General features: G+C 37.1%; 1 protein-coding gene across 1 annotated transcript; it reads right to left on the bottom strand.

Moving 5' to 3' along the window:
• Window positions 1-1,178: 1,178 nt before the first annotated feature.
• Window positions 1,179-15,568, bottom strand: LOC108570363 (sialin-like; the record flags this gene model as incomplete). The annotated part of the gene is made up of 8 exons (XM_017932216.1): window positions 15,200-15,568; window positions 13,927-14,215; window positions 11,168-11,753; window positions 9,903-10,035; window positions 9,334-9,575; window positions 8,959-9,068; window positions 2,696-2,731; window positions 1,179-1,212 (listed from the first exon to the last, which is right to left on the bottom strand). Coding segments are annotated over exons 1-8 (1,434 nt in total), but the record flags the coding sequence as incomplete, so codon positions are not given.
• Between the last annotated feature and the right edge of the window lie 8,537 nt (window positions 15,569-24,105).

Raw genomic sequence — 24,105 nt, 5'->3', positions numbered from 1 at the left:
TTAACGAATTTTGTATTTTGCAACGGCAAATTAGACTGCGTAAACAAATTTGAGAATATTACAAACTATTACCTTTTGTTAATTTCTCTTCTAAAGTATTTCTCGATTTTCTCGTAAAATGTAAGCTTACGATATACTTGAGACAGAAAGAGCTCGCTGTGTACCGAACGAAACATAAAAATGTATGTATATGTATATTTCGTGATAGTGAAATATCAGGAGCTCTCCAATCTTGCCTGACTTTCAATTGACAGCGATGTGCAAACGTAAATGTAATAAATAGAAACTACTGGGTAGACGTATACTACATAGGTTCACTCTCTTTGCAAATGAGCGAAAGGATTAAACAATCTGAGTCTTGAATCTTCCTATCTCTATAAATCCATCTGGAACATTCTACATCTCTTACTATTCAATCCCGGATCGTCAGTTAAACTTACGACATTTGCATCTTGTTCACCATTTTCCATTTAACATTCACAAATCACACACGTCTACCCGACCGCTCATTCGTGATTCCCCTCTTTTTATTCGAAACGAACGAACGCCGGAGCTTGACCCGGCCGCGCTAATCAAAACCCGATACAGCAGCGTGGACCGTCGATTAAACAACACCCTCCTCGAAAACAACCCTCGTTGCATATATCGAAAATTCCCGTGGATGTTAAATACTCTGGCAAAATGTCCTGCACGTACTTCCTTTGTAGAGAGCAATATTCGCAGGAAACGGTGGCTTTGTTTCATACACGGTTCGCAGGAATGGCGAAGCGAGGGTGGATCGTGCAACGGTCCAGGTTCAGGGCTGGGATCACCTGGTAAAATATTAAACTTGGTGACAACTAATCTGCAGGAAGTTCGCATAATGCAGCCCCGGTCTACGGGGAATCGAGTGAGTGAGGGGGGTCGGTCTGGAGCCGGTCAATTGGAAACGGGGTGACCGAGTTTCGAGATTCCTGCCTTCGTGCCGCTTTTGCTCGGATCGCGTCGTCAACCGAGGCATATCGAATTCTTCGCTGGACTCCCGTGGAATGCCGGGAACCGAGTCGACCTTCCGTACTCCCTTTCTCATTCTCTTCCGCCAACCTCTGCCCGTTTTTCTGCCGGTGGAACAGTAAGGAAATAATCTCGAATACTTTGGTGATTCGCGAGCCACCCTCACTCTCTCTCTCTCTCTCTCTCTGCTTCGCTCTTTCTCCTTTTCGCGGTGACCCAGTTCACGCTTTCGGGTGAACAGTCGGCTAACGATGCGCTAAGCTGTGCGCCCTGCTACCAGTGCATAGTAATCTCGTGACGTGACGTGGTTCTAGAAAGTAAAGATTGTAGTTTGATGGCGTTCGATGAAGTGTTTAGGTGGAAACAAAGTAGGTTCAAAGTGAGATACGCGGGATAAGAAAAAGTTTTATGGATGTATTTCAAACTGTGTAATATAAGAATTGTAATTTTGTATAATATTCCTGATCTGTGTACATGTATGTAGATGTGTATGTATACTTGTGTCAGTGAAAAAGGTCTCCGTACACCTGATTTGAATTTATTTTACGTTGTAGAAATTTTAACAGAGAAAGTAGTACGTTATTTTATTTAGAAATAGAGTATTTTCTATCGAAAAATAATTTACATTCATTTGTTGATAATTAAAGAAATAAATGTATATAGAAACAGATATTTTCTATTATGGGAAAAATATTTTGAGTAACGCCTTTTCTACTTGTTTGTAAACGAGAAACTAACTCGTATTTGTCTTTGGAGCCTTGTTTGTGGATATTGTGCTGAATTTTAGATACTGTACGAAAAGGTTCATCTCGTTTCTGTTACATTATTCTTTTTCCTTAGTTTCATTGTTAATAAATGAATGTCATTTTTCTCTGTGCTGATATTAAATGATACGTTACTAAATAAAATATTATAAATATTTTTTATTTACTACTTTCTTTGTTGAAATTGTGTTACGATAAATAAATTCTAACGAGGTATCTGTTAGTTCTTAAATATCTATTAATTCTAAATGATTGAGTTGAATAACGTAATTATCTTATATTCGAGAACGATTGGAATTTTCATTAATCTCATAATCTCCTTAATCAAAATATTCTTAGCGTATATTTCTAGCTTTATTTTCTTCGCAAAGGTACCGTCTGCAAAATGAAGTTTCTCGAAATAATTGTTTTACGTAAAAGTGAATGGCAATCATTCATGCTCGAAGAACACAAAGAAAATACGAGGTAAACGATAGTTACAGCTCTTCATTTATTACGTTGCAATACTGAAGATTGCGGCCTCAGATATACGGCCAGTAATATATTATCTCTTTACCAGCACGTGTGTAATTTATTTCTTGCATTAATTTTGAGCTTAAACGAGCTTTGTTATATCAAGCGTTTAGCGGCAACAAATCTGCTTCTCCATGATTAAGCTTTTAGACTAAAAATCACTGTGTAATTTATTTTCTCGAAAAAGCAAAACTTTAACTGCTTTCCTCCCCTCTTAAAACCTAGACCCACACTTTTTCTTCGTTATCCTATTGTGACAATATCAATTAACATGCTTTACTGTTAATAACACTAAACAGAAACTACAAACAATTTGTTCCATATTTTTATTATAATGCAGAAAAGTATTCCACGAAATTCGTATAGATTGTATTCGTCGAAACGTACAAAAATCGTCAAACACAATGCATCGCCGAATTACAAATTCACGCGTTACCCAGTTATCTATTTCAGCTTCATCGCAACGGGGCATAATTATTATCGGTACGCTAGTACATTATTGATTGCAACGGGGATCCTCTTTGTGTACAGCGAGAGTAGAAAACGTGAGCGTGGAGAATTAACCAGCGTACATTTACACCTGAATACGAGCAAGCTCGGAATCGTACGGGACGCACATGAATGGGGTGCTCAAGTGCAGACACGTGGCATGTCAAGACCTTAATAGCTCAGTCTCACGGCTAAAAGGGATTTGCGGTAGAAAAGCTCTAAGGGAGGAGCCTGTCTTGACTGTTAGCAGCTGCATTTTCAGTTGTTCTACACATCCAATTCATCCTTTGATAGCACTGACCCAGATTCGTGTCCGAACAGGCATGTCGAATTGCAAACGATAAGCACTTTCTGCGCAATTAACTCTTCCTAATGCTTTGGTGATGCTTTTCTCTGCAAAAAATTACAAACAGACGTGGCCAATAAAAAGAACGCTTATTCGTGCACCTATTTAAAGTTAAGATTAATTAGAGTTGTGGAACAAGATTGGTCTATCTAACGGTTAGATTGGGTTAAATTGATGTCTGTATAATTCTATTATTGCAGTTACCGTTTTAGACTAGTCGTTAGTTATATGTGTGTGTTATAAAGGATTATTCATGATTATAAGTTGTCTGTAGACTGTAACAAATTAATTCTTTGTAATTGCATTTTTTCTTATAATTGTTTTCATATTGTATTTGTGCATAGTGTTTCACAGTTGGACGAACAAACTGTGCCTATATAATTATAGATTTGGGAATAGTTTATTTAAAAATTGTAACAAATATTGTCGTGCGCTAAAGCACGAATTTACTTAATAAACGACGCAACCGACGACTCCATCAGGCACATACCATCAATAGCTCGCGAAAGCTGACCCATCTTCTTTGAACCAAATAACGAGCGTTGATTGAACATATCTGTGACTTCGTAGCCTCTGAAAAATGTATTTAAGCGACACTCAATTTCTAGGGAAAACAGTCCAAAATAAATTCATCAATAAAATCAATAAATTCAGTCAATGTAGAGTAACTCGATTCTTTCCATTCGTAATATAATATACTCTCTACAGTCATTTCATCCAATCATAACATTGGGGTTAAAAAAGACTGTGACGCCTTGCACACGAGAGAAGAGCATAAATATTGAACAGAAAAGCAATAAATCGTCTTGAAACATTGAGATATTCTATTAAAAAATTTCTTTAAAATTTGTAATTTGGAGATGTCGTACCTTCTTCGCTTTAGTTTGCTATTCCTGAACACAGTACCGAATCCAATTCATTTCAACGATCTATAGATTGTACGAATCATACATTCCTCCATATTTTCTTCCCACGTCTATTGTCGCTGAAAATTTGCCTGTGGAAAGTACAAAATCATTTTACAATTTCAATATAAAATTCTATACCACATGCTCAAACGAGAACAGCTCTTTTCCACAAATAAAGTTATCTTTCTTATCTAATCAATAAACCAGCGCGAACTACTACTAACAATCGTCTTAAAATCAAAATACCATCGGAACAAACTGTTCTGGATTCATCGTTATCATGTCAGGTTCAATATCACGATTCTTTCGTCGCCGTGGTCGTCGCTGGCTGCGACGCCGGGCATCTCTGGCTTCCATCTAGATTCTAGAACGTCATGCGAGCTCTTATTAAAGGTGGCGATTTATCGCTAGTAATAACGGTGCGGTCTGGTGCTGCAAATGTGTCTTCCGAAGGCACCTAGGAGAACGAAGTAGCACGAACGCCAGCTTTGGGGTTCAAGGTGCCGAAAAGTACGGGTTCATTTACGCTCGACCTTGCGCCCACGAATATGCACACGTGATGCAATGTTCAGACCGACTGGTGGCTCTTACAATGTTCTCAGAAAATAAAAACAATTTAATTTATACGTGTGTAAATATTTATTTAGCTCTGACGAAAGAATTGTTTGTAATGTTAGCGATAAAAATTTTAAGGATAACTGCTGGGCAATAAATATGGAGTCTAAAGATTTAAATTTTGTAATACTGTATAATATACTTAAAGTTAAGACATAAAAATATTTGTGACACTAAGAGAAATTCCAAAATTTTTAAAATAATTCGAACATTCGGTATAGAGATGAAAGGAAGTGGTACAAAAATGATAAAAAAGGTTTCTGTACTTGAAAAATGGAACCAAATTCGGGGAATAAAACAAAACTAAATAGTCACTCAATTCCTGAATAATAATCTATACGGTTAAAAACAAATCTTCAGCAATGAAAAATTTCCAGCAACGAAGCGCTTACAAACAGTGTTTTCCGAAGTGTAAAAGAGCGTAAGAAATCCGACTGAATTGCGATTTCACGAAAAAGGTATCGATTGACAAATTCCAGAAAGTAATGAGATGATTTTGAATTATGGTAACGTTCTGTCTCGTCCGTAGCGTAAGCCCAGCTGTGAATCCTTAACAGCGGCCGTTATGCGCTCGAGCTGTGTTAGATTAACAATCCTTAGCGTTTCAGTGCCGCTTCGGATGCGTTGACTCTACTCCAGGCTAGCGGAGAGCTCGACTGTAACGAGCTTCAGGATTGATTAACCGTGGTGTCGAGCGACGCGCGAGCAAGTCTACTTCTGCCAAGTTCGGGCAAACGAGTCGACGTCTCGATCCCTTGGCGAAGGATCAGCTGAGCCTTAATTACGCTTGATTAATAGCTTCTTCGACGGATTGTCGGCCAACGAAGAAGGCTGTTTAACGGAGGTCTACCATGATTTTTCGGTGGGACTGTTTCCTTGGCTAATTTTCGTTGCATCGCTTAAAATAAAACGTCGCGGAATGGGGTTGGTTCACAATTGACGATGGTTTTAAAATGTCGAGTTTAATCGGTTACGTTGCTTGTCTGTTTGAAAATTTATGTGGCCTCGTTTTCGGTGTATTGTTTAATTTTATATGAAATCAAAGATTCAGTACGTTACGAGATTGTAATTCATGGATTGGATAGTTTTTATTTTTGATGCCACATTCGTTAATTAATACATAATGATATATACAAGTTTACATATTAAAGAGGAATAAATTTATTCAGTTGGTGCATATGAAATGTCGTCTTTTAAAATGAAACTTTAGATACATTGTGTTTCTTAAAATAATAATGTATTTAATTAAAATAATTTCCACACGATTCTGCACACTTTTTACAACGATTAACTAGTTTCATTATTACAAATTTATAAAAATCATTAGTCTACGAATTCAAAAATTTATCGATGTTTACAGTGTCTTCATTTCGGAATAATTCGTTTGTTTAAAAAATTGTTCAGCTGTTTGAACAAATGGTAGACGGTTGAATATAAAACATAACAAGACTAAAATTATATAGTAAAATCGTATTGTTGTCTACCTATGCATTTAGACTATTGTTTGCAGATAGGAGAGCCATTCAGCTTATAGTTTGCTTTTGATAAAATGGTCCTGATAGCGATGAGATGGTACAGGGGAAAAATAGCTCTCGTAATTTGAAGAATCGGGTCATTGGAGCAGCTGTAATTCAATGAGGAAAAAACGAGTTCGCTGTTTTCTACGTTTCAACGGTATTTTCAATCACGAGGAGCAATTGACTGCTTATCGATAGCTGTTCAGCAACGGAGAACTTCATCGATGGAATTCTTATCGCGCGATATTGTGAGGAAATGGTGGATTTAGTTGCGAGGTCTGGACCGAACGATAGTTTTATACGACAATGGCAGATGTTCCCTTGCGTCCTTAACGACTGAACGATACATCGTTTATATTAAACTGTCTAAGCAATAGATCACCTGCTCAAACAGCTGAGGTACTCAGAAGATATTATTCATACCAAAAATGTCTAGTTCAAAGATATTCATCTCATGAATTAGTAAACATGGAGGAATAATCTCCTGAGAATATCTCGTGGGAGAATATTAGAATTCTAATCCTCTTCTTTCGTTCCTTTTTCCCTTATCAAAAAGACCCAAAGACTTTATGTGTATCAATTTTTATTACCATCACGCCGTATGAACCTAGATAATAAACATTTAACATAACGTTAAGAGAACGTGAACTTGATAACAACAAAAGCTATTAAAAAGAATAAGAAAGCGATGGGTCAGAAAAGACCCGAGAAGACTGCAGTAGGATTAAAGAAATTTTCATGTAAACTTGCGTTTATAAGTATTACGACATTAATGGAATATGAAGCAAACTTAAGCAATCGTTGCGAAATTATTAAGATTCTGAAGAAAAATGATTTAGTCTAGAATTTCATAGTGCAACGAGTATCTACGTACGATAATACTTCTAAATCTCTATTTCCATTAAAGATACCGTCATAAAAATAATAGTATATACATATGGGGTACTAATGAACAAAACTGTTCTAATCTTTTGGAAGCTTTAAGGCCTGAATCGTAGAGAAATAATTACGTTACATCAACTTAACACGTTCTATTCAAAATATCCTTGGCGCATTATTTCCCCGAGAACGAGACAGAAATTGCGGCGCGCTATTAGGCGAGAGAAGGTATCCAGGCTGGGTGGGTCTTGCGAAAACAGCAATTTCTTCAATTTCCGCGGACTCAAAATCTTCATGAAATTTCCAGGAACGAGACGCCCGCACACTTTTCTCCAGACGTGTCTTTGATATCTGGCTGGAAGAGGAAACGTTTCAAACGAGAGGGGAAATGACTTAGCTGTAATCTTCCGTTTTTCAGCGGCGAGCCCGTCGAAACGAGCGGCTATAGCACCGAAATAGATTACAAACGTAATATTTCAGTCGCCATAAATATTCTCCGTTAACGTTCGCACAGCCCATTCGGGCGCTCTTTCGCCGTTGGATTTTCGCTCCTTCTTTTTAACCGTGCCTTTCGCGGGCTGCCTGGTCGCCAACGCGCCACGATCTAATTGGGATAAGACGGATTTTTTTACCAGGTGGCCCTTTAATTGGTCGGCCATCATTACGGGTGGTCTCGCGGTTCTAATTACCGTAATCCGCGCGGCGGACCTTTATACACGTCTGTACACGACTCTCAAACGATTTTCACGGGGCCCAGAAGCGAATTATTTATAACGATGACGACCCCCGTGATGACACTTTGCGAACGTAAATGGAAACGTTTCGTGTGCTTTTCCTTGGATGATTATTATTTCGACTTTTCACGGTTTACAAACGATGGTCGTCTTCTGATCTTTTTTTAACGGTGTAGGCGAAATTTGTCTTCAGATTGAATTATTAAACAGTATGTTCCAAGAGTGGTGGAGTTTTGTATGATTTCAGATAGTATTAGGTCGTCTAATAAAGTTCGTTCCGTTCAATATTTCAAATATACCTCTAAATGCTATGAAAGAATGTAATCACCCTATCGTTTCACAAATTTTCCCCGCCTTTTTGGCGAAGCAATCATGTCCTCGCTATAAAATTTCTTCGATTTTTCATTAAAATATTTTTCGATGCTATTTCTTATACAGTCGATGTTGTGAAATTTTTTTACCTACTAAAAACTGTTGCAATGCATGAAACAGATGACAATCGGATGGGTCAGTGTCTACGGAATATGATGGGTGTGATAAAATTTCCCAACCGAATTCGTGTAATTCTTTTTGCACGTTTTGTGTCACGTGTAATCTGGCATTATCCTGGTGAAAAATCACTCGCATTCGATTTAAGAGTCCTGGACGTTTCGCTGCTATTGCTCCTCTTTACTTTTCTATCTTACACGTCTGTGTTAATGGTTTCATTTCTCGAAAGTAACTCACTGGAACGACTTAATAAATGTGGCAAAAATGCAAGCAAATTAAACGATTAATTTGTTGAATAATGATATATATGAAGTTAAGTTCTTTTCAGTAAGGATGACTTAACTTTCTAAAGAGTTGTTTAATTTGCAGTAATGAAGGTATTTCTGTAATTACGAGATATTAGAGAAAATCTCAGGTATTTAAAACAACAAAAGTTTATTATTCCTATTCGCGCTTCTAAAACACATACAAAAATAAGGTAACACGCGCACAAAATATGACGGTGTAAATTTGGTAAAGTAAGATTACAAATAGAGAGCGAAGCTAAGGTATAATCATATTTTTCACACATCATTCAGATCTCTTTCCATGGGAGTAACAGCTGCTAAACGCAACGTTACCGATAAGACAAAAATAAATTACAAAGGAAGGAAAACGTAACTTTATGCTTCAATATTTTAAGTTCACCGTCAAGCTTCTGTAGGCAGTATATAATTCCAACTTTGAATTTCTCCCGATCCAAAGATGACGAAGACAACGAACGCAGAGACTTGAGCGACAATGTTGACCCAAAACACGAACCTCCAGCGCGCCATAGTGTGCTGCATTAGAAAAGTGCAAAGTTAATAAGAATGATATCTTAAATAAATAAAGTGAAAATATGCAACAAAACTTCTTCGTAAGTAGCTTAGTCGTTAATTGAAGCTTAATTTCATTATTTAATGTTCTAATATCAGACTTTAATTTCAAAATCACTAGGATACTATTTTTGATAGATTTCTCTTATTCGATAGAAGTATCGGAAAAATTCTTTCCACTGTGGTAGGTTCATTTGAGAAACATTCGAAAATGTCGTATTTCACTTACCCCGCTTTCCATGAGCGCGCCCACCATGGCAGGCAAAATAAACGCTGAGATTGTTCCCGGAGTATTTGTGATACCCATTAAGATTCCAGCGTAATTCGGTGCCAGATCGTTCTGATTGCAAAGATGTCCAACAAAAATCGCACCACATAATACTATGCTGAATATTAATAGCACTGTAGATCCTATGCGGTCACAACCGATGTACATGATTATAACGAGGCAGGTGCACGGTGGAATACAACCTATAAAATGTATGCGATATTTTACAATTAACAAAGTGTGAAAATAATTATTTAAAATTTTAGAAGCTTAATATATTTTTTTAATATAAGACGAATAGAAAAAGTTTCACTTTTTCAAATTAGATTCAAAGGCAACTAATAATATTAACTGTTTTTTAAATAAAAGTTCACAAGCCACTCGTGGTGGTAAGGTAGATATATTAATTTAAATACAATTGTGTAATCGTATTCGAATATTTTGTACTAATTTCCGCATCTGTAATGTATTCATAAAACCTTGAATCTGTTTTTTAGATACTTACCGGTGAATTATATAATTAAACTTACTTATAAATACTGCAATCTTTCGTCCAACAGTCTGTGACCAATAATTCTTTTGTCTGCCCCAGTCTAATAATTTGCCAAGCAGCGGATTTACCAATGCATTTATGAAGTATGGCGTACAACTTAAAGCAGCATTCTACACAATCAAACAAATACTTTGGCAATTGAAAGACAATTAAATCATTCGAAGCTAAAGAGCTTTCTGTTCCAATATTGCTAATTAGCTTATTATTAATTGTAAGTGTACTTCATGTATGAATGCTACATACAGCCTTCGCCAAAAGTATTAGGTATCCCATAAAATATGAATTATACAACAATATTTTTATATTAGGAGTAAATGAAACTATTGAAATGGAAAAAGAATCATTTTTTATTTCTTATATATTGATAATTTGTCAACAAAATATTGACGAAATGTAACGCGAACATTTGACAATTAGGTACAGGCAATTTCTTTGTGACTTTTACCCTAACTTTTAAACAAAAAGAATTAACTTGCATTGATGATCACTTACTTCATACTTTATGGGAAATTTATGGACATATTATACTTTATGGAAGATTTTTTAACTTTCAAAATATTAGCAGCAAAACTAAAAACAAGTTGACGTGTGCTAGCAGCGAGTACTAACAACAGTCTGTAATTTTTAGGAAGAAACAAAAATGTAGACTATGGTTCGCTCAGTAGTTTTATGGCCCATTATATACCCTGTCAACTGTTTTAAAATTTCTTTGAATTGGCCGACAAAGGATGATGAAAAATAGGAATGTACTATAGTTCGTAACTCGATGCGGAAAGTAAAGTTTCACAAGAAAAAATTCTGACTTTTACTATGTTAACAAATTAATACCACAAAGACCTACCGGGTCAAAAATGACCCATTAGAACCTCTCAAGAAAGGGTGAATGTTCGATACTGCTAAGTATTATCGTTTTTAACTTTCTGACTCCGTTTTCTGCGTGTATATTTATATTTCTATCAATATGAACGTAATTTTTTAATCACGTTTTAATTACACAAAAATTCACTTTTGGATAGTTATTGATGGGTCATTTTTTGACCCAAGCGATGCTTCTAGTGTTAACGAAAATCCATTCAAAATTCGGTCTGCCTTCTTTTCCATCGTAACATGCTAAATCATCGTTGCGATCTTCAAACAGTTGCACAGGCAACTACTTTGCCCTTACGTCACTCGAGTTATCAGAAAACCAACGATACAGCCAAGATAGAATACAGCGAAAATTGACAAAAGAATTCAACTTACCGACTTGATATTGAATCTGAGTATCTTGTTCATGTATAACGGCAGTTGCGTGAGCAAGAAGTACCAACAGAAGTTACCAAACGTGTTCGTATAAAGCAGCGCCCAAAACGGCACCGATTTGAAGATCTCCTTCCACGGTACCTTCATTTTCGCCGATTCGAGCTGTCTGTGCCCGTAAGAAGATACAATGTATTCCCTCTCCTTGTTTGAGATGTACCTCTGCGTTTCCGGGTTGTCGGCGAAGAACAAATAGAACAGCACGCACCAGATCAACGGCAACGAGCCGTGTATGTAAAATACAGCCTCCCAGCCCAAAGAGTCGAGTATTATACCGGAAGAGAGGATGGACACCACAGTACCAAGTGATGTTCCGGCGTAAATGATAGCGACCCACATACTCTTCTCCTCATAAACGACCCATTTGCCAACGAGAACGTTTACCACCGGAAGATTAGCCGCGCTCAGAAGGCCCGTAAAGAATCTCACGATGTAGAGTACCACGAGCATGTGCGCCGCTACCGGCACCAACATCGTCAGTATCGCATTCGCGAACACGCAGATCAGCAAGACGTTCTTCGTGTTGAAGCTGCGAAACGTCGATGAACATTTGAACAATTCCTTGGAAATAGTGTCTTTACTTTTTATCTAGATTGTATCGCGTTACTTTGTACAGGGCGTCCCACACAACTGGGACAAACTGTATCTTTCATAACGCGTTATTTTATAATATTGTATGAAAAAGCACGTATATTATGAACATTTGAACAATTCCTTGGAAATAGTGTCTTTACTTTTTATCTAGATTGTATCGCGTTACTTTGTACAGGGCGTCCCACACAACTGGGACAAACTGTATCTTTCATAACTCGTTATTTTATAATATTGTATGAAAAAGCACATATATCTAGGAGCTGATAAGATTAGAAACTGAAAAAATTAAGTGTTAATGGTAATAAACACTTCAGTAAAATCGAATCATTCGGTTATAAGCAGGTATTTAGTGAATTTCACTGACGTCCTGAAAGTTTGAAAATGGTTAGAGATGGAAGAAAATGCAAACGGACTAAATTAAATGGTGTCAAGTGGTGCATATCCTGGAATTAAGTTCATGTATTTTTGTGCATCGGAAAAGTGCAATTTCACTTGTTTCTTTGTTTCACATTCTACGAAAAAGTACTAAGGTACTTATGCCTTGAAACAATTCTACTTCTTTTTTCAGTTTCATGTACAATAATGACAGTCGAGAATGAGAATTGCAATCCAGATCAAGTCGAGAATGAGAATCATGAAAAATTTTTCTACAAGAGTTACAATCTCTGTAAACTGATTTGTGAAAGATTTCAAAATATTCTCAACGATTTCTTTCGAGTATTTTATTGATAGTCATGAATTTTTAATTCAATGCATGTTATTCGTAACTCGTTATAAATTTCTCGCTATTCTGTGCACCTCCGTCTCATCAATAAATAAAACAGTTCCATCTACAGACCAAACAGTTCACACATAGATATCTGCTATCTGTTGAAGATCTTCGTTTGAACGGTATTCGAAGGGTTCATACGTTGCGTGTCGTACGAACACTTATCAAAGACCTACATTTCACGTGACTCTGAGCCTCGTAAACGATTATTATTACTACAACTGCCAGCTATCTTCATTATCTTATTAAATAACGTTAAATAACTAAGTAGAGAAGAGCTACTTCGACATTAGCAAAGGAGAGAAATTAAGATTCGTGCAAATTTTAGCAGGTGCTAAATATTAGGGAAAGTTTAGAGGAAATTTGTCTCCAGCATTGTTGCAGTTGTATAATATAATTTTGTATAAATATTTTAGTGGAATGAAAAAATAGTTTTGTTCAAGGAAGCTACCAAGAAAATTCACATTTCACATTGAACTTACAAGTGATTTTTTGTGGTCATATTGAGAAAGACCTTTCTGTGGATAAAGGAATTGGAATGATATACTTTCATAAAAAAGAAACTCGTGCAAAGTACCTTATACACCAGACTTGACACCAAGTAACTACCATTTGTTCACGTTAATTCAGTCTCGTTTATTCTATCAGGATCAAGTATTCTGTAATTTATAGTAACACCTGAAAATTTGTTAATGACTTTATCATATCAAAGCTCACATCGTTGTAACTAAACGAAGTATCAGATTATGAAATTGGCCAAAGTCAAAATAAAAAAAAAATTGTACGCTTCAAACATTTAATTTTTTCCCCTTCAAATATTTCATTATTCAATGCTCTAATATCAGACTTTAATTTGAAAATGACTAAAAAAGCTATTGTTAATAGATTTCTCTTATTCAGTCGATATATCCGAAAAATTCTTTCCACTTTGATAAGTTCATTTGAAAAATACTCGAAAAAATACGACTTATACCACTTTCATAATCCTCGACAAATATCACTACATGAAGATTTCGAAAAAAAACCAACAACAAAATGAAACACTTTCCTTATCATTTAACCCTTTGAAGTATGATTTCTTTTCCTGACCATGCATCTACATAAGTGTCAGCTATTTACTGTTTTAGTAAGTACTACATTAAGCAAGAAAACCTAATGTACCATAGATTAATTGAATCTGGCATTCTTTAGTTTTATAAATTAAATCGAAAATTGGTATAACTGAATATAACTGTTTTCATCAAATCTTGAGCAAAATCTGTGACATGAGTCTGACTCCTTATTAGGTATACGGCAGAGGGTTAATATTTTACAAAAATTACTTTGAATCTTCACTTACCGATCCGCGAAGTATCCTGATGGGAACATGCCTATTAGGTAACCAGCGAAATAAATGCTGACAACCAATCCTTGCTCCGTGGCAGACCAATCAAACGGACCATCTATATCCACTTTTGCACTATCATCAACGCCAAAATCACATTCATGGTGTACATCCATGTGAAGCTCATCTTCCTTCTTAGCCTTAACCATGCCTACAATAGCCGTGGCGATGTTGACCTTTAGCCCGTAGATGATCATGTTCGCGATGCAGAGCATTATCGCGAACAGGAACCTGACTATCTCCGCTGTCATTGCAAGAAATAGAAACATAGCAGCTAGTATCCTTAATCGGAAAATCATATAAAAATTGCACGTAGCAAATCGCAATATTAGGTTCATTTTACGAGTATCGAACATTCTAAAGTAAAACTATGACGCACGAATAATCGCATATAAATACATTACCCTCTAAGTTCGATTGACATTTTATTAACCCTCTAGATCCATGGGTGTTTTAAAGTTGTCGTAAAACTTTTTTGAGGGTTAAAATAGCCTACTTTATACTTTGGATTGGGAGGCTGTCCGTTTGGAATGCATGAAATTGTGAAAATCATGGATTTCTGGCATGGGACTCGAGTCCCGCTTGGACTTAGAGGGATAAAGTAGATGAAACATTTTTATCCATTATAGACACACGTATAGTCTACACTAAACGTCATTAACCCTTATCTACCACCCTGTCTATAAAGTAAAAATTCGAATCATTCCCTGAGCACTTATATATCCTGTAATTCACTTAATTCTGAATACAACCTAATAAACAAGTTTTCAAAAAGTTGAGTATTTTTGAAAATTTACTCTAAAAATAAACTATACTCTGCACCAAAATCGCGTGCTGATGCTCATATACGTATTCCAAGAAACTTCGATAGTTCGTCTACGTAACATAAATAAACTACCCTGATAAGAGTTAAATGCACATAGTCCATTGTCTACGTCGATGAAACACGAAGGACGCACAAACACATCTGCAACGCTCCTATGATTAATTCTCGTTAATCACTCCTCGAAATAGAAAGTGTTATAAAACGTCTTACCGTCCCTCAGACGGGAAATAATTCCGCGCGTAGATTCCATCGCGGTGCAGAAAGTACGAACTATTAAAATCGCTATCGGACGGAAGTTAGCCTCCGCGAAATTTGACACTTAAGCCCGGTCCTCGTGAATATTTATCAGCCATATTTGCATAATAGCGTGGAACGATAAAAATTATTGCCCGATGTGCTCACCCATCACTCTGTCTCCTTTGAGCTTGAACGACGTCGAGATTTCAACCCTCCTGCTGCTTTTGCTGCTGGATCGTCACGTCGACGAACATCCCGCTTGAAATCCGCGCCGCGATATATGTCACACCGTTGTTCGCGTCTCTTTTCGCATCGATCCACGCGCGGAAGTCGTTTCTATCTGCCGGCTCGGTGACGACTATCGAATTATCGTTAACGACGTACCCGAGCACAGTACACTGGATTCCTTCACCGCAGATATCTTCTTCGACACGATATATCGGTTCCCTCTCGCTTTCCAGACGAGATTACACGTGACGCTCTTATTCGAGGACCACCATGTTCATTCGTTTGTTTTCCAAATCGACGTGGTGTACCGTGTGTCGGTTGCGTAATCGATTAATTACGACACCGTTTTTGTTTTGTTTGTCTTCCTCTCTCTCTCTTTACGTTTTCTGTTCGTATTATGCCGAAGGAACAAAAGTGTCTGGACTACCCTTGTGCTTCTTTTTTTCTCTCCTTCGCTCTCCCCCGTTGGAACGTCCCTGGGATAGGATAATTTAGCCTGTGTAACGCGCGCTTAAAAAGTTTCGCGTGGTTAAGCGTGACCTCTAACGAAGTACGCGCGAGCTCCTTAAGCGGTTTATTTGTCGTTAATTTTGGGAAAAGTTTGTGTTACCCTTTTTTCCCCCCCTTTGCGACGCAACCCACTCGCATTGTTAACTCCACGGCGACGTCTTATTAACTTCTAGCGTGCAATTAGAGAGAAGTGGGGAGAAAATGAAAAACTCAACGAAGGAATAGAGGAAGGGATAGGAGGGAAAGATTGAAATGGAAGGAGAAGTAAAATGTGAGCAACAAGAAGTCAGAAGTATTTTTGAAATTATTTTATCAGGAAAGTGTGTCGACATTTTTAATTCCAATTTTTAACGAAGTGGTACTTTATTTCTCTAAAGCCTGTAACTCTTGTTTGAATTCAAATTATTAATAAAAAAAAACAGTGAAAAAATGATATAGTTTATACAATTTCGAATTTTTCTCCTACCGCTAAATTACCTCTCTGAAGGAATCCGCCACTCTGACCTTGCTCCTGACAAGAGCATCGTTCTTATCTTAACATCCGTAGCGATGTTTAAAGAAGTATCGGCCGCCTTAAAAGATTTTATTGTGCGACGTCAACCTGTTGAACGCTTCTACTATATATACGTTACATTTTCACCTCGCTCTCTATGAATCTACCAACATTAGCGATTTCTATCAACGGATAAGTCGCCACAAATATCGACTAAACGCGGGTCGTGAAAATTTCAGCCGCGTTTAAAATTTACCTTTATTATTAAGCTCAGTTCAAATCACTTTCGCATATGCGACATTTCTGGCAAAATAATGTAATTAAGTATTGTACAAAATTGACCAGATTCCTGTCTTATCATTCTAAATTTCACAATCTGATTTAAACGAAAGAAATTTGCACGGATATCGATGATTGTCCGTTAAGTTGAAATTATTTAAAATGTCAGATTCTCTGTGATTCAAATGTCACTTTCGGAGTTTCAAACCGATTTCGTGTTTTACCCATGGTTAAATACAACCTTTAATCTTCAAACGATAATTCCAGTTACGAGCTGAAACGTATCCATTCTGTAAGGGGATATATTAATGATTCTAATAGAACGATTATAATAAACTTCGCGTGAAGTTGCTCTGTTATAACTGTGATTTTCCAACGAAATTTCAGTACAAATATTACGTTCGAACTGTATCTCACGTTAATACCAATCTCCTTTTCGTTCTTATTATTCCCGTAATTTGCTTTCTTTCAACGATCCAATTATATAAATGTTTGTATTCAAATACGGTTGAATATTTGCGAAAGTTATTTTATCATCGTCCACTTTGTACACACGACCGTTGCTTAATTTATTTTCTGTTAGCGCAATTTCGATTAGCGATTTATTATACCTACGTGATAGCAACGAGGCCGAGTAATATCCACGTATCGTATATTCTACACAATTTCCACTATCTAACGAGCCTCCTATGGCTGTCTTTCTTGAACAAAAGACCATTGACACAAAGTGCTGATAAATTAGTGCATAGTCAAGTGACACATAAACAATCTGGTCGAGATAATGCGCGAATATGAGTTGCTTTATAATGTCACGATTATCAGCGCCTTTACGTGATTTATTGATGGTACGAGATTTATCTACATTCCGATGGGCTTATAACAAGCATAGTGCTGAAAGTAATTTTAGATGTTAGCTCACGGATTTATTAGTAAATGGAAATGAAGAAAATGAAATTCGCGATGTGTAGCTTAGAAGCTTTTAAATACCCAATTCTTGAAGATTACATTAATCCTTTTCCCGTGGCGCGCAGTGGTCGTAAAATCTTTCCTTTTCGTCACATTGTTTTAATAAATTGAGTTTGTTTATTAAATTATGGTGGAAGTGCGCGAAGGATTAAATAGAATTGGCTTGAGAAGGCGCCAATATCAAAGTACAAGCAAATTTTCAACGAGCCTATAGACGCCAACAGCAATGAAAGGGTTGAATTGAGCATGCATTTTTAATAAATCTTTTCTGTAGTTATCACATGATTTAGAAATGAAAGCGTTAAATAATAATTGCACTATCCTGATCAATTAAACTACAGGATCCGGTAAAAGATCTGATTTGTTCTCCGAATATACCTACCAATAGTACACAAGTCAAGCACGTGTTTTTAGATTAATCCAGAAACAAGATAAACGCAGACAAACACAGCTAACACTAAATCACATAAGTATACACTATAAATTATATTACAGAAAAATAATTGAAGCTGAGACTCTGTCAGTTTATCATAATGGCCACTCGTCTCATATATTGTCGCGAACGAGCGTAATTGAATTTATAACTCCGTGAGATTCTAAAGGAAAAAGAATTGCAGTGTATCGGAACACAGCAATTTTATCGAATAAAAACTGCCATATATCAGAAAAAGAAATTCATTAGTTACGCGATAAATACTAATACTTTATACACATTCCACTCACGTTTTCATTCCATTTGATATAAAATGAAAAAAAAATCGTAGAACAAATTAAGCTGAACTTATGCATTATTCAACTTCCCATTGTACTCTTGGTTAAGTTACCCACTAGATTATCCACTTAATCTGGCACTAACCTAAGCCCAGGCACTTCAGCACTAATTCAGATAAAGCACACACTGGTATATACCCTTCTGCCTTATCAGTCGCAGAGCGTATTCTTCGCCATTCGGTTACAAAACAAATTTGCTTCGATTCGCTTGCACCTACACGAATCATTGTCCAACGTTATCGATCTCTGTAAGTTTTACCTGCTTCTAACCGCGCGCACCTCCTCCTCGTCCTTCCATGCTTGACACATGTTTGACAAACGTGCACCTGTAACGACCAACAACAAGGCGGATCGATGGGCCGTAGACTTCCTTTAAACGTCGGCTCCTTTCACGTCGCGATGCAAACGACAACCGTAACGAAACGTTTCGTATAGGAACGAGAACAGGAAGGATAGAGGTGATTACGGCGACAGCTCGCCGAGACGGATGACGCGGCGAGTCGCATATAACATCCAGGGGACCTGGACTAGTAGTATCCTACCTTCTGCGTTTGTTCCATTCGGGGCCGAGGTGAACGCTCGCGCATATCCGTACGCAGAATATCGCTGCTTGAGAAGAACGTGAAATCCACTCGAGAAAATGCGAAGCCTCGACACGTTAAAAATGAATGTGCCATCACGCCTGCTTGCAAGCTGGACGAAAGGGGAGGACGAGGATAGAAAGGAAGAAAGAAGAAAGGGGGGAGGTGGAGGTGGGATTGAGTAGACGACGAGGAAACAGTGTAAAGAGAGGAAGGAAAAGAAGAAGGTTGCGTTCGTTCGTTCGTTCGTTCTATAAGAAGAAGCAGCAGCAGCCCGCGTTTCACGACAGCTCACGGGCACGAAGAACCCTCAGAGGCGTCAGGACAACGATGCTGGTGACCGATTAGACAGAGACGCGCTTGAAAATCCCCGGATGGAACCGGTCTGAGAAGATTCAAGGCCCTCGAGGTGCTGCATTGTTCAGCAAACGCTGGTCAGCCACTTTGCTGCCTTACGATTCCTTCCAGAATGTAAACACAGGGAACACTTCAAAAGACCGCAACCTACTCGAAATAGAATCAGTCAAAGGCTGACACTTCCCGCCGGAGGAATACCAATTAGCTGCTGGAAGTCCGTCCTGCTAACAAGCGTGATGCCCTCTTGACGTTCTTCGGCGTTCGTCTGTCACTCTTGGGCCACCTACCGCGAAAGTAAAGCATGCCGATACAAAGAACGAAAGAGTATTTCTTTTTCTCTTTTTTTTTCTTTCTCTTGCCCTTCTTGTTCACGTCCTCCGTGTATATATATATATACCGCCGCTACTAATTATAGGAGGCATTCGTTAATTTTTTTTTCATCTTTCTGCCCTCGGCCGCGTTACATAGTTTCGTAACTACATATGTATTTAGGTTCATAAGAGACTTACCAAATGTGAAGCGAACCTAAACAGCAATATTATTCAGTTTGAGGTTTCGTAGTATAACCAGTACATACATTTCTGTTGATATACGGTACAAAATTTAGGGAAGAACTGCAATTTAACCCTTTAACTACAGACCACTTGTCTCAGAGATGAATTCGAATTTTTATTTCACTGTCGCAACTACATATGTGGGGAATGTTGAATGCTCTAGCGTTCGAGTAGCTTCAATTGACAACAGATGATACACTATTCTTATTAAAAAGTAATTTCAATTTTTCATATAACGTTTTAAGCATATTGTTTTAATGCAGTATTGTAAAAAGTATTTACCATATCATGAAATGAAATAGTTATATTAAATTTATGTTTACAGCACAGTGATTTAATAACGAAAATTGCCAAAGTAGTCTGAGACTACACGCTTGTGGTAATGTCTTAAACAAATATCTGTAAGGGTTAAATCATGTAATAATTTCTATACGAATAGAATGGGTGTCCTAACACATGCGGCTTATTTTTATATCAATTTTTTAGCAAACATGGTTCGTTTTGTTACTTCTCTATAGCAGAAAAATGTTCGAGTACAAAGGGTTAAATAACCATCCTGTAGCACTCCCTTGAACCATCAATATCCCATCAACAACACCCCACTGATACACCGGAATTCAAACAACAGACCAATCCGTGCGAATTTCGATGAAACAAATAGAAAGAACGACACACGTTCGATCCATTACAGAAGCATCGGTGACTGTTTGTCATTCTAACGTCGTCGATCCGTACCCTTCGTCGGTTCCTGAAGGAATTTCCTCGGTGGCTCGGGCTTTCCTCACTCGTTCAGTACGGCGCGGGCATGAGGATGAAGGCAGTGGAATAGTAGATGCTCTCGATGACACGGAAGGTGAATTTGGACACCGAGATCACGGGCCAGGAATGAAAAATGGAGATACGAAACGGAATCGCGGGCAAGTTGACGCATTGCGGCTGGGAAATATGGGTCGTTCCCGATTATGTTGGATGTGTACGGCACCGTGGTTGGAATCCGGTGGCCAGAGGCAGAAAGAGAAGAGACAGTGACGTCGCGCGGTACCTCATATATCTCGTATATAACTAATGCCCGCATATATCAGCCATTCGTCTACCCTGTATATTTTTAGCGATACGACGCGTATCATCCAGCGCGTTTTCCATTCAAGTGCCATCCACGCGCCACACGGACACTATGCTCCGAATCGACGTTCGAATCTCTTCTACATCAGACACGTGGTCTCGCCAGATTTATTGAAAGAGAGGAAATGGACAAGTTGTGTTTTCGATGGAACGGAAAACTGTTTGCCACGCTTTAAGTTCAGTACCTTCTTCACGTTGTGAAATATTCGATCAGTTCTTCGTTGTTAAATGTACGATATTTCGGGGTGGAAGTGTATGCTTTGGGTAGAGATAAAATGGACCAACGGTTTGTACAGCTATTAAGATATTCCACGAACGTGTAAGCAGAAACTTTCGAAATATAATTTAATTATAAATTCGTTTGCAATAACAAAATTGTCTGGTATATGGAGTTTTTGTAAATTCTCTTAAATTGACTATTATAAAAGCTTATTAGTAATGTCATGAAAAAATTTATAAATTATATTACGTGCTGAAGTTTATTGCTTGAGTATTTGTCAAATATTTCAAAAAATCGTAATAAATTTCAACGTTGCCCTACTCTGTAGTAAATACGTATCTATTTATTTATGTATCTATGAAGAACAGGATCGGATGGACTAAAACTGAATTGTGAAATGTAGAAATTCAAAACTAGCAAGTTAAAACTACATATTTGATTACGGAAGTCGAAGATTCCACAGTAACGTTAATAATTTTGCAAGAAAATGTCATTTACTTAACATGACATTACCACAAATTATGGAGACCCATAGACCTGCTGTCCTCGAAAATTCAATTAAAACCCCGAGTGATAAACAATCCACCAGATGTGTGAGAGATGTATATAGGTCTATGGATACTCTGTTGCGTCGCGACATATCTGTTAATGTCGCTTCTCAGTCGCCATTTGAGTTGCTGGATTACACCAAGTGACGAGTGAGAGTCGTCGTCTCTCAAGAGCAAAGGGTTACAAGTATAATATTAATGGGAATGGAAGACTCTGTAGGAATGCGTTTTTAGTTTATTTTTAAAAGGCTTATAATAGTAAGTGAGGGTGCTTCTATTCTAATGTGTATACACAAAGTGTACGTTTATTAGATTTATTGAATGTAAGCTGCTATTTTGGAGGTTCATTTAATTTATTTATTTATAACGTCTTTGTTATACCGAAATAAAATAATAGGGATGTAAAAGGCGAGGCTTAGTTTAGAACTTCTATTATGTTTAACCTATATTTTCTAGTACAATAGGATGCTTCCAGAGGAATGGGAAAGAGCATGAGGATAGAGAGTAATTAAGAGGGCATGAGAGGCAGCAACATCTCAGCAATGATGTCAGACGGAGGAGATGAAGAAGATTTAATTGTTTTAATTACAGAAAGTAGGTATACCGTGTAATGTGAATTATTTGAATTTGAAATGAGATCATCCGGAAAGGGGTGAAAAATATTAATTGAATTAAAGCAGCGTTTGTTTATACATGTAGACTACAGTGAACTGAAATCAATTTCAAATAATAGAATTTGGATGAAAGATATGATATATAGCATGGATTTAATCCCTTACTTTAACATTTTTAGCCACCAAAAATATCGTAAAGTTAACTATTAGTGCATTAGTTAGAATTAGTGAAACATTAATATACATGTAATATTTATTTAAAAATTTTTGGTTTTACAAATTGAAACTACTGCTAAAATCTATGATATATAAACTATAATCTCCACAACGAGTATGAATTAATATTACAATGCAGAAGATTAATCCTTTCGTTACGGCAGATTTTAATGCGTAAAATTTAATGCGTTGAAATTTGTTATTTTGGCCGTATCGTTCTAAAATTCGGTTTATTAAATTAAGGTGAAAATGCGTAAAGGATAAAATTAAGTATTAAATTAAGGTGAAAGTGCACCAAAAGGCTCCAACAGTATAGCGCGAGCGAATTTTCAAAACGCCTATAGGCGCCAATAGTAACGAATGGGTTAAAGATAACGCAGTTTAAAAAATTGACTATCATCAAACAATGGAAACAGTAATAAAAAAAGTTAATTAAAACTTGGTATTTCTTTGTGCTTACTTGTCTATTAATAATGATAACACTGTACACATCAAGTTACCCACACCTGACAAATCGTGAATTACATTCATCGTGTCTCACAGTGGACACAACCCGTTCTATTTCATTTGAGAAGATGGTTGATGAGGTTGATCAAGTATTAATTTAATGATCAATGCAAATGGAATTCATGTTGAATTTGAAACTGAACGTTTCCAGTAATACCATCGTACCTTACAATAGTTTGGAGCATCATGAACAAACACGTTTTAAATATCGAATCAACTTCGTCTACTTCACATTAGACTCGGAAATATGCATACATTTATATGCATGTATACGCGCCACGGTGAAGATGATGGTGCTGCTATTGGACGGTCATAAAACGTTTGTTTGCTCGCTCAGTTTACACAGCTCTCAAAGTCAACGGCAACTTCCGCCCAACCGACTATCGTTGAATGAAATGCTAACGATGATCGATGGTCAACGATCTCTTTCTTCTTCTGTGTAAACCGGTGCTAAAAGAGCAGAATACAATTGGACGAAACGCGACGATTTAAAATACGCTCGCCGGGGCAAAATAGGCTCTGCTGGCATTTTACAACCGTTTGCACAATCGTTTCAGCTTTGTAATTAAGCTTATAAGATGCTCGTTTCTATATTCAAATTAGGTATAGGGGAGAAATTTGAACACGAAGAGGAAATACAGTAAATTCTCTACAAGAGTCAGTAAGTTTGGATCCTACAAGTGACAGTATAGATGGTCCTACGCCTAGGCTGCGTCATTCCTGCGCCCATGTTATCTGGCTCGCAGTCAGTAAAGCGTGTAACGATATACCAGTCGGTTTCCTTTACGAGATTACACGACTCGACAAATCATAATAGAAAAATATAATTTCTTTAATTTTACTTTTTTTCATCTGCAATTTTTTTAAACATGTTGGTGAGATTTTTCTGATGAAAATGATATCAAACACGATATAATTTGAACAAACGTTTTTTATCCCTAAATTTTTCTTAACATATTGATGAGATACGATATAATTTGAACAATATTTACTTATTAACACGTTCACTGTCGCACCAGATTTACAGGTTGTTGTCAGGCGGCCACAAGAAAATACATTCTAAGCATAGGATTATAGTATTATGCTTTATAATTTTTTTTTTTCC

The sequence above is a fragment of the Habropoda laboriosa genome, unplaced genomic scaffold, assembly GCF_001263275.1.
Source record: "Habropoda laboriosa isolate 0110345459 unplaced genomic scaffold, ASM126327v1 scaffold70, whole genome shotgun sequence".
Lineage (NCBI taxonomy): Eukaryota > Metazoa > Arthropoda > Insecta > Hymenoptera > Apidae > Habropoda > Habropoda laboriosa.
The sequence above is the reverse complement of the archived record's forward strand: the minus strand, read 5'-3'. Positions and strand labels throughout refer to the sequence as shown.